Source organism: Phoca vitulina, unplaced genomic scaffold, assembly GCF_004348235.1.
Source record: "Phoca vitulina isolate PV1807 unplaced genomic scaffold, GSC_HSeal_1.0 scaffold41, whole genome shotgun sequence".
NCBI classification, from domain to species: Eukaryota; Metazoa; Chordata; class Mammalia; order Carnivora; family Phocidae; genus Phoca; species Phoca vitulina.
The window spans coordinates 15,832,907-15,848,877 of NW_022589744.1; the positions used below are offsets into that span (position 1 = coordinate 15,832,907).

At 66.4% G+C, this 15,971-nt stretch overlaps 1 protein-coding gene across 1 annotated transcript in view; it reads left to right on the forward strand.

Moving 5' to 3' along the window:
• The window catches only part of BAHCC1 (BAH domain and coiled-coil containing 1), a 60,399-nt gene extending 45,960 nt beyond the window's left edge, over window positions 1-14,439 (forward strand). Inside the window, 18 exon segments of the mRNA XM_032429594.1 lie at window positions 1,609-1,808; window positions 1,934-2,070; window positions 2,430-2,558; window positions 4,603-4,720; window positions 5,486-5,781; window positions 6,509-6,554; window positions 6,556-6,688; window positions 6,779-7,080; window positions 7,426-7,533; window positions 7,623-7,779; window positions 7,859-7,973; window positions 8,049-8,124; window positions 8,220-8,328; window positions 8,913-9,032; window positions 9,144-9,320; window positions 9,405-10,582; window positions 11,213-11,449; window positions 12,250-14,439. Coding sequence (XP_032285485.1) covers window positions 1,609-1,808; window positions 1,934-2,070; window positions 2,430-2,558; window positions 4,603-4,720; window positions 5,486-5,781; window positions 6,509-6,554; window positions 6,556-6,688; window positions 6,779-7,080; window positions 7,426-7,533; window positions 7,623-7,779; window positions 7,859-7,973; window positions 8,049-8,124; window positions 8,220-8,328; window positions 8,913-9,032; window positions 9,144-9,320; window positions 9,405-10,582; window positions 11,213-11,449; window positions 12,250-12,456 — 3,845 coding nt within the window. The 3' untranslated portion in view covers window positions 12,457-14,439.
• The last annotated feature ends 1,532 nt before the right edge of the window (window positions 14,440-15,971 follow it).

Consider the following 15,971-nt stretch of genomic DNA (forward strand, 5'->3'; position numbering starts at 1 on the left):
CCGCTCTGCTGGCTGACCCTCACCCCTGCCCTGCCAACCCCCACCTGTCTGAAGGACTGTGGCGGGAAGCCTGAGCCTCCATCCTCGTGTGTGTTCGCAGAGCTGTGGCTGGTCTGGGTGGCCCGGCCCAGGCCTTTCCAGGGCCCGGAGTTGCAGATACCCCTGAGGCATGGGCTGGGGCTGTTCTCCTCTCTCTCCACAGCCCCCGGGACTAGAGAAGCACGCAGTGTGTTGCTGGAAGCCGAGAAGAGCCCTCCCCAGCCCATCCCCCCCGTGCCCACCGCCCTGCCCCAGGCTCAGCCGTGGGACGCGTCTCGGCACACCCAGTCTGAGGGGTGGGGGGGGGCGCGGAGGAGCTACTTGGCCACCGCAGTGACCCCTACAGATAGGACACCGTGTGGAACTTCTAGCTGAAACAGGGCTTCGGGATAGCCCTGCCCTGGCTGCTGGGGGGGCCCTCAGCCTCCCCCTAGCTCCCGCAGCCCAGCCAGAGCTTAACCTGGTGTCCAGAGCTTTGTGCTCCCAGCACCTGCCTTGCTGCTCTGTCCCGTTGCTGAGGCTCGCTCTCCCTGCGGCGCCGTGGCCGTGGCCAGGCACTTCCCCCGTGCACGTAACAAGTATCTTACGAGGAGTGCGTGAAGCAGGGTGTTGTCCCCGCCCTTCACGCATCCTCCCATGCATTTATCTGTTGGTGTCTGTGTGACTCGTGGGGTCTTGCTCTCTTCGACCGGCTGTCATCGGCCACTCTCACGGTTTACTTTGATGGTGGAATTATGTCAGATTGGGCCCCCTCAGCTGGCCCCCGTGGGCACCGACGTGTCCCCGTCCCTGTCGGACACTTCCTGGCTCACTACACGCCTCCCCTGCCCTGGAACCAGCCGTTTCTCCAAGGAGCCCGGTTCCTGTCCTGGGAGGATGGCATTAGAAGCCAAGTTCAGGGTGTTAGGGGTGCTCATTGCAACTGGGGTATTGCTGCTCCCCAGCCCTCTTGGAGGGCAGAGCGGGACGTTGTGAAAATCACCACTGCCCACTGACCGCTTCCGTCCCAGGCATCCCGTCTGGCCACACGGGGCTCCTCCTGGCTGGTCCTCCTGGGATCAGCCTGCCCCTGTGGGCCTGACTCCCCGTCTCTGCCACCACCCTACCCTGTCCTGAGTCTCGGCTCCAGGCCTCTCCCCTGGATGGATGCTGCCCTCCACTGGCTCAGCTCTGACCCTGCACTGGGCCATTCATCTCACCCCACTGTTCATGGGGCACAAACACATGGGCGCTTTCGTGTGAAGCATAATAAGCCACTTCCTTTAGCACCGAAATTGTTTAGGCTCTTCCGTAGGTCTGTGCCATTCCAACTGGCCTGGCCCACAGTAGCCAAGAGAGATGCTCCCCCTCCACGTCTCCGGAGCTGAGGCAGGGTGCTGGGTGCCTGCCCCCGTGCCCATCTCGCCATTCCCAGCCACCTCCCCCTGGTCCTTGGTCCTCGTGTTTTGGGGAGCTGGGCAGCCTGGAGGGTCTGGGCCATACAAAGAGGCAGGCTGACATCAAGAGCCTCTCCGAGGGGCAGGATGTGCCCGGCACCTGCACACACACTGACCCTCGTGTCCCCTGCAGAGGAAGAGGACGTTCTGGCGTTCGACCTGCGGCGCCTGGCCACGCTGGCCTCAGCCTGGTCCCTGCTGGAGGCCGCCGGCCTGGACAGCCCCTCCACCACCGCCCAGCCCCCAGCTGCCGACACCTGTAGGGCTCCCACACTCACACCCCGCATGCAGATCCTGCAGCGCAAGGACACCTGGACCCCCAAGACCAAGCCTGTGAGTGGGGGGCCCTGGTCACCCCTATAGGGCTATAACCCCAGGGGACCTCCGAGCACCCCCCCGGCCGCCCCCATCGTGGGGCCCGAGCCGGGCTCACGGGCTCCTGTGCCCCTGCCCACCAGGTCTGCCCCCTGAAGGCCGCCATCGACCGGCTGGACACGCAGGAGGTGGAGATGCGCGTGCGGCTGGCGGACCTGCAGCGGCGCTACAAGGAGAAGCAGCGGGAGCTGGTGCGCCTGCAACGCAGGCATGACCACGAGTACGCCCGGGCCAGCGGCGGGCGGGCCGTGCTGCCGCCAGGGCTGGGGAGGTGCCCGTGGCCCAGGCGCCGGGGCAGGGGGTACAGCCCAGGGCCACCGCCTCAAGGTCAGGGAGCCGCCCGTGGGTGCCACGCTGGGCTGGAGCCGGGGTCTGGGATGGCCCCCAGACGCAGTGGGAGGATGAGGGGCTTGCCCAGAGAAACCAGCCCTCGTCTGAGGGCCAAGCTCCCCAGGCCAGGCCTTGGGAGGGCCTGCCCCGCCCCTGCAGCCCTCCGAGAGCCCGTGCCCTCTGCTGGACCCTCGTCGGGGAGTCAGGGTGGGCGCCAGCCTCTGACGGCGCCCCCCCTGTGGCCTCCAGGAGAGAGGAGAGCTCGCGCAGCCCTGCACGGCGAGGGCCCGGCCGGCCGAGGAAGCGCAAGTACTCCAGCCTGCTGCCCACTCTGCGTCCTGGGGGCCAGCTCCCCAGGGGCGACAGCAAGAAAGTCAAGTAAGTCCTGGGTGCGCGGGCCGCCACAGGATGCCTCGGGCCGGGGTGGGGCCGGGGTGCCCTCAAGGCCCCCTCTGCGCCCCTCGCCCCCCCCGACGTCCCCTTCTCAGCTGCCCCAAAGACCCAGCACTTCCCTCCCAGAACTCTAGGCACGGTGAGCGTCCAGGGGACAGAGCTCCCTGCAGACGCCCCCTTCCTGATGCTCGCAGTTTCCTCTCGGAAGCCACGGCGGGCCTGGAGCGTGGCCACACCAGGTCCACACCCCTGGCCGTGGCCTCGCCCCCTCGGAACAGGCTCACGGTCTGCCCTGCCTGACTTGGTCGGTCACGCTGCCGGCGCCGTGTTATTATCCATTACCCGCCCGGCGCACTCGTTGGCACGCTCCCAGGCCGGGCATAATTGTCCTTCTCGGCTACAAATTGCCTCTCCCGGCAGACCTATTTGCATAAATCCAACGAGCTCCTGCAAGCGTGATTGGCGAGCGCGTGTGCGCAGTGCATCAATCCTGATGATTTGGTAATAATAGTTAAATCGGCACTAAATGGTTTCTTCAATTAAGACAGAGGCAAAAAATTAATCTCAGGGCTTTATGTCACAAAACATTAGCAAATGCAGAGAAGGTTACAGGGAGGGGGAGTCCGCCCCGCCTGTGGGCGGTGGCCAGACGCGGCCGCCTGGCTGGGGACCTCCCCGAGCCGTCCCGCCCCCCTGTGCAGGTGCCACCCAGCAGGGGACCCCCAGGGTTTCCCTTTGCGAACCAGCCAAGGCCGTTGGGGCCACTGGCCAAGGCGGAGCCCACTGAGGCCAGGGTCTGGCCAGTGGCCCTGTCGGGGAGCCCTGGCAAGGCCGCCCCCTGCTTCCCTGGGCCCACATGGCCCCGAGCCCCCAGCCCTGGAAGCCCCATCCTGCTACTTGCACGCAGCCACTTTATCGGCTGGCCCACAAAGCCGGGCCCTGGCTAGAGGGTAGCAGCATCAGGACAAGGGAGGCCAGGGAGGCCAGACCCTCCTTTCCCCAGGATTGGAGCTCCCGCCTGAATCTTGGGCTTCCACCCTCTCTCCAACCCGCTGTGGGGCCTTGCCTGGCAGTGGGGACCGGGCAGGAAGTGGAAGGTCAGGGTGAGAGCGGAGGGTGGGCAGCGTCCCTGCGTAGCCAGCTTCCCGCCTGACCGCCTCTCTGGGCCCCCCCAAAGCGGGGGCCCTCAGCCTCCATCTGTGACTCGTTTGCATGAACACCATGTGAGTGGGGGTGGGGCGGGGGACAGGCCCAGCCGCACAGGCAGTCAAGCTCCCGGCCCCAACCTGTGGGGCACGGGGACGCTGAGACTTGGTGTCAGCAGCTTTCCGGGTCCTGTCTGGGACATGGGCCGTGGAGTGCAGGGTTCCCTCTCTCTAGACCTGGAATTAAGGTCGGGGTGTGAGCCCAGCAGTTGGGGTTCCTGGAGGCTGGGGGGCTGAGCCTGGACATGAGTTTCTCTGGCCACTGGACCCTGTCCTCTTCCTGGCAGTGGCAGGGCAAGAGGGAGGGGACCCAGCTCTCAGGAGCCTTTCTAGCACCCTCTTTGTTCCTAACTCTGGGGCAGCTGGCCTTGGCACTCACCAAGGGCCAGGTCTGGGACCCATGTGGCCCCACCCCAGCTTTGCAGGGAGCCACAGTAGTTACCGTCCGCATTTTCCAGGTGTGAAGACTGAGGCCACAGCTCGGTCACATAGTGGTCCAGCTGGCCACAGAGCCCTGGCTCCTGAGCTTTGGGCTGCCCCTCCCCGGTTAGCGAGCAGAGGCCCTGTCTGGGAAGCAGGTGCCGGGCGGGGAGGGGGGTGGGGGGCTCAGCACTGGCTTGGCCGCCCTGGGCCACCCAGCAGCCATGCATGTGCTGAGGGGCCTGGCACAGGAAGACAGCTTTGTCCAGGAAGAAGCAGAGCCTGCAGGGGGGCAGGGGGCGGGGTCTCTTGGCTGCCACCACAGGGCCCGTGGGGGGGACGGGGCCAAGGTGCCGAGGTGTGCTTGCATCTCGCCCCTGCCCACCTGCACCCCATGCCCCCAGGGCGGTGCGGTCCAGCCTGAGCCTGCTGTGTGCTGAGCTGCGGGGCGGGGACGAGCCCCCGAAGAAGCGGAACCGGCTGGAGTCCGGCGTGTATGTGGGCCTGCAGCCGGCCTCTGTGGTGAGCACTGCGGCAGCCTGGCCCCAGGCTCGGGGGCTCGGGGGTACGGGGTGTCAGGCAGACCGCAGCAGGCCACGCACCTGCCCCGTGCCAGCCCCCAGCTGGGATCCCCCTGCTCAGATGAGGAAACTGAGGCCCGGGGAGCTCCAGGTGGCCCAGGGCAGAGGCCGGCCCGCAAACCCGCAGGCGTGGCTGGGGCTGGTGATGGGCCCCCTGCCTCAGCACGCTCCAGCAGAAAGAAAAAGAACACGTGCTGTTGTGGGTTCCAGAAAGACTCTTCAGCAGTGAGGGCCCGTGCTGTCCACAGGGCCAGGTGCAGCCCCTTGCGTAGTGGGCGGCCTCCCTGGAGGCGGGCTCTCTCACACTGCCACAGACCATTCCTTCTGGGTGCAGGGGGCACCTCCTGCCCCCCCGGCCCGCATTCCAGGGTCCTGGGAGGGACAGGTGAGAGGCGGGGCTGAACGTCTTGCCACTTCGCCCGTCCCTCCCAGAGCAGACCCCTGGGCCCGTGGTCTCCCTCCCCTGAGCCTGAGTCAGGTGGGCAGTCTGGGGGTGCTGAGGACTGGGGGATGGGATGGGCACCGGGTAGGCTCCAGCGGGCAAGCCCTGTGTCCTGGGCCAGGCGCCCCCTTGGCCCCGTCGGAGGACAGGACCCGAGGAGGGGCTGCTGTGAGCCGACGTTGGCAGAGGGCAGGCTGAGGGCGGCAGGACCGTGGCTCGGGGTGGGGGCCCTGATGACTGCCGCTCCTGCCTGCTCGTTTACAGGACAAGGTTCGGTGCAAGAAGAGCAGTGGGCAGGGCGAGCTGGCGTCCGCTGTGGCCCACAAGGTGGCCCAGCTGAAGCCGAAGGTCAAGAGCAAGGGGCTGCCTGCTGGCCTCAGCCCCTTCAGGCGGAAGGAGCCCGCTCCGGGGGGACGCATCCGGAAGAAGCTGTCCCGAGCCAAGGGCACCAAGGTGCCTGGGGCAGCCCGGCACGCACAGCCGGAGGACGGCGGCGCCAGCAGGGAGACGCCCAAGTTCCCGGGCCAGGCAGCGGTGGCCGCAGTGCAGGAGGCAGGCAAGTGGGTGGTGTGAGCGCCCCAGCCAGGACCTCAGCTGCGGTCCCTCGGGGTCTGGGGGAGAGGGCCGACGGGCTGAGACGGCCATCAGAGCCAGGTCAGGGCTCCTGGAGGGCGCCAGACCCACTGCAGCCGCTGGGGAAGGAGCCCCCGCCCCACGGCTGAGCCCAGTGGCTCTCTGCAGGGCCACGGGGAAAGGGGCCCCTGGACACATCCTGGAAGGGGGGCTAAGAATAGCCCTTCTGCCCGCTGTAGGCTGCTTTCCTGCAGTGTCCGGCCGGCCTGACCTGGAGGGTTATCTGGCCCCCAGCAAACCCACATGTCCAGAAACAGGCGCCTGGGAAAATAGATGCTTCCTCCCCGCCAGGCCTTGCCCACCCCCACCAAGTTCTCGCCTGAGAAAGAACAAAGGGAGGGGAAGAGGAAGCAGGAAGCAGGAGGGCAGTAAGGGGAAGGGGCTGTCCTGGGGAGGGGGATCCCCAGGCCCGAAGGCGGACGCCCCACTGCCCAGGGCACAAGAAAGGAAAATAGGCAAGGAGAGGAAGATCAGAGAGGGGCCCCTCCCCTCCCCATCCTGGACGCTTGGCCCAGGTGCCTGACCCCTAAAGTAGCCCCAAGGGCAACAGTGACGGGGCCCCCCAGCATACCACGTGTGCACGGACGATCGGCTCCCCCAGCCCCGCCCCGGCATGGTGCTCCTCCATCTGGACCCTCTGCCTCCCCCAGGCAGTGGCTATGACAGTGAGAACTGCGGAAGGTTCTTGGGGACAGAGGCCCCCCCCCAAGGAGCCCGGGCTGGTGCTGCGTGCGGGGGCCAGCGTGGCCATGCTGGGGCCCTCACCCTCTTCCGTGGTCAAGATGGAGGCCAACCAGAAGGCCAAGAAGAAGAAGGAGAGGCAGGGCTTGCTAGGTAACCCGAAGGCAAGGGTGGGCCAGGGGTCAGCCAGCTGGTGGGGGTCCCAGCATCGGGACCCCTGTGACAGCCGCCTTCCCCCCACAGGGGCCTGCCGCCTGTCCAGCCCAGAGAGCGAGGTCAAGGTCAAGAGGCGCACGGTGAAGGCCAAGGTGGGCACCAAGCTGGAGCGGGCCCCAGGGCGCAGGCCCCCAGGCGCACCAGGCAAAAAGAAAGCCAAGGGCAAGGCCAAAGGCAGCCTGCGGGCAGACCCGGGGGCCACCCCCAGCAGGGACACCCTCTTCAGCCCCGCCCGGGCCTTCACCTGCCGTGAGGAGGGCAGCAAGCTGGCCAGCGAGCGTCTCAAAAGAGCCACACGCAAGAGCACAATCCTCCAGCCGGGACTGCGGGTGAGGGTCAGCGGGCGCCGCGGGCTCCTGGGCACCCTGATGGAGCCCTCTTGGGCTCGGCGGGTGGGCACCAGATGCCAAAGGAGCCCTCACCCCACCCTCTCTCCCTGCTCATTATGGCCTCCCCCGGGTCAGTGCACACCACACCCCTGGACTCACACTTGGGGTCAGCGTGTCCCACTCCTGGACTCACACTTGGGTCGCACTCGGGGTCAGTGTGCATCACACCCCTGGACTCACACTCAGGTCACACTCGGGGTCAGCGTGCACCACACCCTGGGCTGGCTGTGAGCTGGGAGGCTGGTGCCACCCTGACCTCGGTTCCTTCCCACCCGCCCCTAACAGCGGAAGAACGGGGCCCTGTCCATCGCCCTGTCACCACGCAACGCCAAGGCCATCCTGGGGAAGGGCAGGAAGGTGGGCAAGGTGAAAAGCAAGGCTGTCGGCAAGCAGGTAGCGTCCCTACCCCCCGGGCGCCCGGCCAGGGCGCAGACCTCTCCCACCCCCACCTCCAGAGGGAGTTGACCCCTCTGGCCCCCCAGGGCAAGGGCCGGGCCGTGAGTCGGCTGCTGGAGAGCTTTGCTGTGGAGGACGATTTTGCGTTTGACGACAACGGCAGCTTTGAGGAAGAGGAGGAAGAAGAGGAGGAGCCCAGAGCGGCCAGCCGGCCTCTGAGCGCGGAGCAGAGCGCAGCCCTGGGTGAGCGGCCCTGGGCGTGGCCCTGGGTGCCCGGGGGCGGGGCCGGGGCGGGGCCGGCGCTGACACCCTGTCCCCTCAGCGCGCTCGTGCACCATCCACAAGGAGGACCTGCAGGACGGGCTGCCCGTGCTCATTCCCAAGGAGGACAGTCTGCTGTACGCGGGCAGCGTCAGGACCCTGCAGCCCCCCGACATGTGAGGCCCGGGCCGAGGCGGGGGGCGGGGGCGGCCGGGGACACCAGGGCCCTCATGCTCCGCCTTGCCCCCCAGCTACAGCATTGTCATTGAGGGGGAGAGAGGCAACCGGCAGAGGATCTACTCTCTGGAGCAGCTGCTGCAGGAGGCCGTGAGTGCAGGGGCGCCCGTGCGGCCCGCCGCCCTGGGCCTCCCTCCCCCCCGCCTGCCCACTCAGCCCGCCTCCCGTCCCTGCCGGTCCCGCAGGTTCTGGATGTCCGGCCGCAGTCCAGCCGCTACCTCCCACCAGGCACGAGGGTTTGCGCCTACTGGAGCCAGAAGTCCCGTTGTCTGTATCCAGGCAGCGTGGTCCGAGGTGAGCCCCGCTCCCGTCGAGGCCGCCTGCAGCCCCCTCGGGCAACGCTGCAGGTGGGAGGGCCCCCCGCAGACAGAGCCGGCGATGGGGCCAGCTCCCTGGGCACCGGGAGAAGACGAGGGGGTGCACGGGGTGGGGACAGTGTGGGCGGCTCTGGCTGTCCACGTGGCCCAGCAGGGAAGGGGCCCAAAGCCCCAGCGGTGGGGCTCGTGAACTGGTAACGTGGGGCCCCCTGGGTGAATCCTCCTGACTGCCCCCCAGGCAGGGGGGTGAGTGGGGGGGAGGCTGGGGGGAGGCCAGGGCCCTGAGTCCCTGTGTGTGGGCCCAGGGTGGGGGTGACGGACGGCAGACATGGGGCAGCTGTTCCAGCCGAGCCGCAGGAGGCAGAGGGGGAGGCTGTCCGTTTCCCCAGCGGCTGTGGCAGCTCCGAGGTCGGACGTGATCAGGGGCAGAGTTGTCCCGATGTCATTTGTGAGGCGCCAGGAGCCCATCCCGTCGTCCTCCTGTCCCGGCCACCTGGCGGTCGCGGAGAACCGCACAGACCCGGAGAGGGGGCCCGGTGCTCAGGTGAGCCTCATCCCCAGGTACCTGCAGCGACGAGGAGGAGGACCTGGACTCTGTGGTCGTGGAGTTTGATGACGGCGACACCGGCCATATCGCCATCTCCAACATCAGACTGCTGCCTCCGGACTTCAAAATCCAGTGTGAGCCCCGGGGCCAGGTGGGGAGGGCGGGGAGCCCCGGGGCCCCCCAGGCCTGGAGGCAGGCTGGGCCTCCCCGGGCTGCAGTGCTGAGGCCGCGCGTCCACTCTGCAGGCACCGAGCCCTCGCCCGCCCTGCTGGTGTCCAGCAGCTGCCGGAGGACCAAGAAAGCTTCCTTCGAGGCCCCCCCGCCCGGCGAGGCCCCCGCCCCCAGCCTGTCCCCCAAAGCGCACGACGGCCCTGAAGCCTCGAAGACCCCCGGGAAGAAGTCCGTCAGCAAAGACAAAGCCGGTACTCACGGGAGTGCGGAGGACGCCGGTGGGGGAGCCCCTCGGGGTGTGGGGGGGCTCTGACTCCACCTGGCCTCCCCCCTAGGCAAAGCGGAGCTCCTCACCTCAGGTGCCAAGCCCCCCGCGGGGGCCTCGGACCACTTCCTGGGCCGCCGGGGCAGCCCGCTGCTCAGCTGGTCGGCCGTGGCGCAGACGAAGCGGAAGGCGGCGGCGGCGGGCGGCAAGGGCCCGGCCGTGCTGCAGAACCTCTTCCAGCTCAACGGCAGCGCCAGGAAGCTGCGGGCCCGCGAGGCGCTCTTCCCCGTGCACAGCGTGGCGGCGCCCGTGTTCGGCAACGGCTTCCGCGCCGACTCCTTCAGCAGCCTGGCCAGCGCCTACGCCCCCTTCGTCGGCGGGGCCGGGCCGGGCCTGCCCGGGGGCGCCCACCGGCTGCTGCGGGCCAAGAAGGCCGAGCGCGCAGAGGCCGAGAAGGGAGCGCGGCGGCGGGCGGGCGGCGAGTTCCTGGTCAAGCTGGACCACGAGGGCGTGACCTCCCCCAAGAACAAGAACTGCAAGGCGCTGCTCTTGGGCGACAAGGACCCCGGGCCCAAGCTGGGGCGGCCCCTGCCCAGCCCCAGCTACGCGCACCCGGCCCTTGTGGGCAAGGACAGGAAGGGGCGGGCGCCCATGCACCCCCTGCCCATGGGGCTGGCGCTGCGCAAGTTCGCGGGCCAGGCCGAGTTCCCACTGCCCTGCGACAGCGACTGCCCCAGCTCCTACTCGGACGATGAGGAGGACGGGCCCGGGCTGGCCCCCGGCGCGCCCTCCCGCTTCCTCGCCCGCCTGTCCGTGTCGTCCTCCTCCTCAGGCTCCTCCACCTCGTCGTCCTCGGGCTCGCTGTCCACCTCCAGCCTCTGCACCTCGGACGACGAGGGCTCTTCCTACAGCTCGGACGACGAGGACCCCGCCGTGCTCCTGCAGACCTGCCTCTCCCACCCGGTGCCCGCCCTCCTGGCCCAGCCCGAGGCCTTGCGCTCCAAGGCCGGCGGGCCCCACGCGCACGCCCAGCGCTGCTTCCTGTCCAGGGCCGCGGGGGCCGGCGGGGGCGCGGGCTCGGGCCCCAGTGGCGGCAAGTCCAAGCTCAAGCGCAAGGAGGCTCTGAGCTTCTCCAAAGCCAAAGAGCTCCCGCGGAGGCAGCGACTCCCCTCCGTGGAGAACCGGCCAAAGATCTCAGCCTTCCTGCCCGCCCGGCAGCTCTGGACGTGGTCGGGGAACCCCACGCAGGTAGGTGCGCCCGCCTCCCGGCCCGGAGCGAGCCGCCTGCTCCTCTCCCTCTTCTTGCTTTAGGTTTTTCTATTTCATTTCAACTAAAAAAAAAAAAGTAAACTTTGGGAAGAACGGAAGCTCCCGCCTGATGAGACCAGGCAGATCGCCGCGGCCGCCGCGTCCCCTCCGAGGCCTCCACCTGTGCGGGGCCGCGGGGCGGGTACCCGGGGTTTGTCTCCCGTGCGGCGGCGGCTCGGGGGTGGGGGGGGCTGCGGGGGGGGCTGCCCGCTGAGCTCCGGGGACGGACACGCAGTTGTTCGCGGCTCTCTGCCCCCGGGAGCCACACCGCGCTGGACAGCTCGTGGCTGCTTCCCCTCCCAACCTCCAGGTCCCACGTTCCTTCTCAGTTGGTGGTGACGTTGAGGTCGCGACCCAGCGTGCAGGGCAGGTGCCGGTGTGGCCCCCCTCCCGCACTGGGGCGCCCTGTCCAGCCCGCATGCTTGCACATGAGAGGTGCCATCTGTCCCTCCTCCGTCCCTCCGTCCCTCCCTCTGTGTCATTCTCTCTCCTGCACCTCCCGGCTGCCGCCTGCCCCCAAGACCCCCGGGCCCCCTCATTGCCCTCTGCCTCTGGCTGTCTCCCTTGCAGAGGCGGGGCATGAAGGGGAAAGCCAGGAAGCTGTTCTACAAGGCCATCGTCCGGGGCAAGGAGACGCTGCGCATCGGGGACTGTGCCGTCTTCCTGTCGGCTGGGCGGCCCAACCTGCCCTACATCGGCCGCATTGAGAGCATGTGGGAGTCGTGGGGCAGCAACATGGTGGTGAAGGTCAAGTGGTTCTACCACCCGGAGGAGACCAAGCTGGGGAAGCGGCAGAGCGACGGGAAGGTGAGGGCTGAGGTAGTGTGGGTGGCGGGGGGCCTGTGGCCCGTGGGGGGCCTGGGATGGGTGGGGGACCTGGGGCAGGTGGGGGGAAGTGGGGGACCTGGGGCAGGTGAGGGGCCTGGGGGGGGTGGGGAGCCTGGGGGAGGTGGGGGACCTAGGGCAGGTGCGGGGACCTGGGGGAGGTGGGGAGCCTGGGGGAGGTGGGGAACTGGGGGTGGTGGGGGAAAGTGGGGGGCCTGGGGCAGGTGGGAGGAAGTGGGGGACCTGGGGGAGGTGGGGTGCCTGGGGGTGGTGGGGGAAGTGGGGGACCTGGGACGGGTGGGGGGCCGTGGGGAGGTGGGGGCAGGACACCAGGGGTAGCAGGGATGGCAGCCAAAACAAGACGAGTAGTCCCATCCGTGGAGGCCCCCTCCCCGTCCCCCACACCTGGAGGCCCCCCAGCTGAGGGCTGAGGCTCTGGAGACAGGTCACCGGGTCCCTCCCCGGCTGCACCCCCATGGCTCCGTGTGAAAGCAGGGTGGTTTCACCGGCACCGAGCCCCCCATCCACAGCAGCCCCGCCCTGCCCCTCAATGCACACCCCACACAGAGAAGGCCTCCAGCACCCTGTCTGCTCTTCCGCGGGGAGAACCCGAGTTTGCAGATGGTGCAGAAAGGAGCATTTCTCGGACCCTGTCAGGACCCGGGGGGTCCACGGTTCCAAGGCTGATCCAAGTGACCCTCCCAGGACGGAGAGGCCCGTCCCAGACTGGGTGCGGCTTCCCTGCCAAGGCCCCGGCCCAGCTCCTGTCCCCCCCCCCCCAGAATGCGCTGTACCAGTCCTGCCACGAGGACGAGAACGACGTGCAGACCATCTCCCACAAGTGCCAGGTGGTGGGGCGAGAGCAGTACGAGCAGATGACGCGGAGCCGGAAGTGCCAGGACCGGCGGGACCTCTACTACCTGGCGGGCACCTATGACCCCACCACGGGGCGCCTGGTGGCGGCCGATGGAGCGCCCATCCTGTGCTGAGCCTGGCCGAGCCGAGGGAACGGCTGGGAGCAAGCAGCGAGTCAGCAAAGACGCAAACCCAGGCAGGCAAGGCCCAGGCTTCGCATTCCTTTCCCTGGGGAGCGGGCGCTCCTGGTGCGGGCGCCGGGCCCCTTCGGAAGGTCCGCCAGCCTCTGCCGCCTGGCCCCGCGCTCCGCGTCCCCATCGGCGGTTCCCGAGAGATTAGAATCCAAGCCATATTTTCCCTAGTACCTCCGACTGTCTCCCACCAGGGAAAGCAGAAATCAGGTGTGCTGTCTATTTATTTCTCTCTGTAAATACTGTATTTCTGCGGGAAGTTTTATGGAAAAAAATAGTGGAAAAGGATTTTTTCCCCACACGCGTGACGAGGGTGTATGTGCATGCGTGTGCGTGCGTGCGTGTGTGTGCGTGTGTGTGTGTGTAGGTTTCGTTCTGGGGGTTTTCGTTGAAAATGCACTGTTTTGCTCAGCCTAGCTGAGTTCTGACAGGGGCGTCTGTGAGCAGAAGCAGCTGGGGGTGGGGGCGGTCACGGCGGGTGGACGGGACCCTCGGTCCCTGCGCTGATCGCGGGACCGCGTCAGATGGAGTCACACTGCTGTTTCTTCCCTTTTGATCCACCTACGAGGAAACAGAGGAAGGAGGAAACGTGTAGCGGGGGTGTGGGGTGGGGGAGGTCACGATGAGGGTCCCTGGGGAGAGAAGGGTTTCCAGAGGCTAAAATGAAAACCAGGATCAGCCGGTCCCCCCAGCCTGGGATTGTGACAGCCATATATGTATCTTACCTCGGTTTAAAACAAAACAAATATGAACAAATGTTTTAAAGTATCGATACGAAAAAGTGATGTTTTGATTTTATTTCCTGAATATTCCAAGGTATTTCTGATTTCCGTTGTGATGGCCAGTTTGCCCAGCCTCCACTCAGAGCAGGGAAGGGACCAGCCCCCACCAACTCATGTGGAGGTTCCAGGGCCTTTTCTGTGGCCACTGGGCAGGGCAGGTGGCCTGGCGGGCAGGCCAGTGCTTGGGGTGTGGGGCCAGCTCGGGTCCCTCCTGCCTGCCCGAACCCACGCCCTCAGGGGGCTATTCACCCCTGCACCCAGACCCTCGGCACCACCCTGGGAGCCTCAGAGTATTTGTCACCCCCTCACTTCTCCTGTGGCAAGAGAGACAGGGCGAGGCAGACCCATGGCCCAGCGGCCCTTGCCCCAGAAACATGGAGGGCCATGTGTCCCCACGTGCCACCACACCCCCTGGGAGCCCCAGGAAAACCCCCAAGTTAGTCACTGTTCCTTAGGACGAGTTTTTGTGTGACCACAGACCTGCAGCCCAGGTCCCCGGGAAATGTGGGATGTCGGCGGGTGCCCGGCACCCCAACCTAGCCCCTCTCTGCCCTTCCTTTCCAGCCGGGAAACCACCCCGGCCCCACCTCCTGCTCCTGGCTCCATGGGAAGTACAGGGGCAGGGAGGGGGTCCCCTGCACCCCAGCTTACCTCTCCCAACCCGTTCTCCCCTTTGTCTCGGCACGAGTGCAATATTTCAGTCCTGGCGATCACCCGGGAGGCGGCGCCCGAGGGCCTGCTCGCGGCTGGACAAGCAGAGTGGAGAAGACGCGCCGGGTGCCCAGGCGCTGAGTGGGGACAGCCCAGCCACAAAAGTTAGAGCGTAAGGCTCTTTTCAAGCCCAGGCCCTGAGCGAAGGAAAAGACCCTTCCCTTGGCCCTCGCACTGACTCTCTCCCCTCCGTCCCTCGACCCGTGCGTGTGGGCGGTGCGGCCCCCCCCGACCGCGGTTAGACCTGGCGGAGCTCAGCTCTTGTAAATGTGTAAACTAAGAGGATGGTTGGATTTTTTTTTTTCAATGTAAACACTAAAAACAAACAAACAAAAAAAAACACAAAGGTTTTATGAACAGCAAACTCTATGTAAAGGCATTTTAGTATTAAATTTTTTATTGATAACTTGCTTAAGAATAAATATATGAACTATTGTACATGTGGGCAGTGGTCCGGAACCCTGCTGTGCCTTGGTGTCCGTGTGCACGTCAGCGGTGACTCCCGGAGGCCATGGCGTCTTGGGGGGGGTCTCAGCGACGTGCCCGCCTCCGGGCCAGGTCTGCCCCCCAAGTCAGCCAGAGGGGAGCCCCTCAGGGCTCGGGGCCTCACATGCGTGAGGGGACTGTGAGACCAGAATGGGCTTGGGGTGGCTTTGGCCTTCAAGACCTCTCAAGATGAGGGTCCCTTTTTTTACACATCTCACCGGAGGTGAGTCAGACGTCCACGTGGCCAGGGCAGGTGCTCCTGGAGGAGAGGAGGGGAAGGTTAGCCCCCGCAAGGCACAGGCACAAGGGGAGGGGAAGGTGGTCCCCAAAGTGCCAGCGAGGGGAGGGGTCTGGGCAGACCAGACGGCAAACACCCTCCTCAAGCAGAGCAGGAATTTATTCATTCAACAAACATCTTCTCAGCTGATAGCCTGTGTAGGGGTAACAAACAAACAATGCTCCAGATTGTTGATGGAGAGCTGAACCCCCAAGGCTGGAGGGTGTCAGGAAGCGGGTACATCGAGGGACTGGGAAGCCACCCCAACAAGCCCTTAGCTAGAGAGAGCCGTGCCCAGTGAGGCTGCAGGCCCGAGGTCTTTCCAGAACCCCACCACCTAGCCAGGGAGGAGGCACTCCATTTTCCCTCCACCTCCAGGGTCCCTGGGGAGGGAGGTCCCAGCTGGGATTACAGACCCCAGTAAGGGGACTCAGATTGGGGCAGGTGTGCAAGGCAAGGTAAATGTGGGGAGTGGGGCTGTGACAAACACGTACCCCGCCGCGGGCGTGTAAGGAGCTGTGGGCTGTTCACACCTGTGCATATACACACACAAAACCCCCAACCCACCCTGGGGCTGCCCTCAGCCAGCTCTGCTGACACCCCACTCCCCTTTCTCATTTCCTCCGCGGGACCGACCTGGCCAGAGAGAGCAGAGGGGACAGGGCCCTGAGCACGGAGACAGGATGGAAGGGCAAGCAGCTCTTCCTGCAGCGGTTCTGAGCCCACCAAGCGAGGATGATTAGAACGGGGTGCCTGAGCAGGAGGCCTGGGGCTGTGTACAGTCGGGGCACACATCTGCTTTGAACGCACCCTGACTGAATAGTCTGAGCGCCTGGATTCAGCCATGCCTGAAGGCGAAAAAACTTTGCCCTTGGACTCAGTCCATGAATCAGCAGAGGTGAATTGGTGGGGTTCCAGCCTTGGTGGCCCACGGTCCAAACGACCCAAGGGCTGAGGCAGGGAGGGACAGAGTGGGCCCAGAGGAGGCCTTGGGGGCCAGGCTGAGCTGTGGGACTTGATATGACAGGAGTAGCAGCTCCGAGGGAAGGAGAGCCTGCTAACCTAGGTGTCTGGCTCAGGGACCTTCGGTGGGCCGGGGAGGAGGGGCCGGGGCAAGGCCAGAGGCTCCGGAGACCCCAGCCTCAGGGGCTTCCACACGTTAGTTGTGTTCAAGGCCAGAATCCAGGGGACCGGGGCCAGGG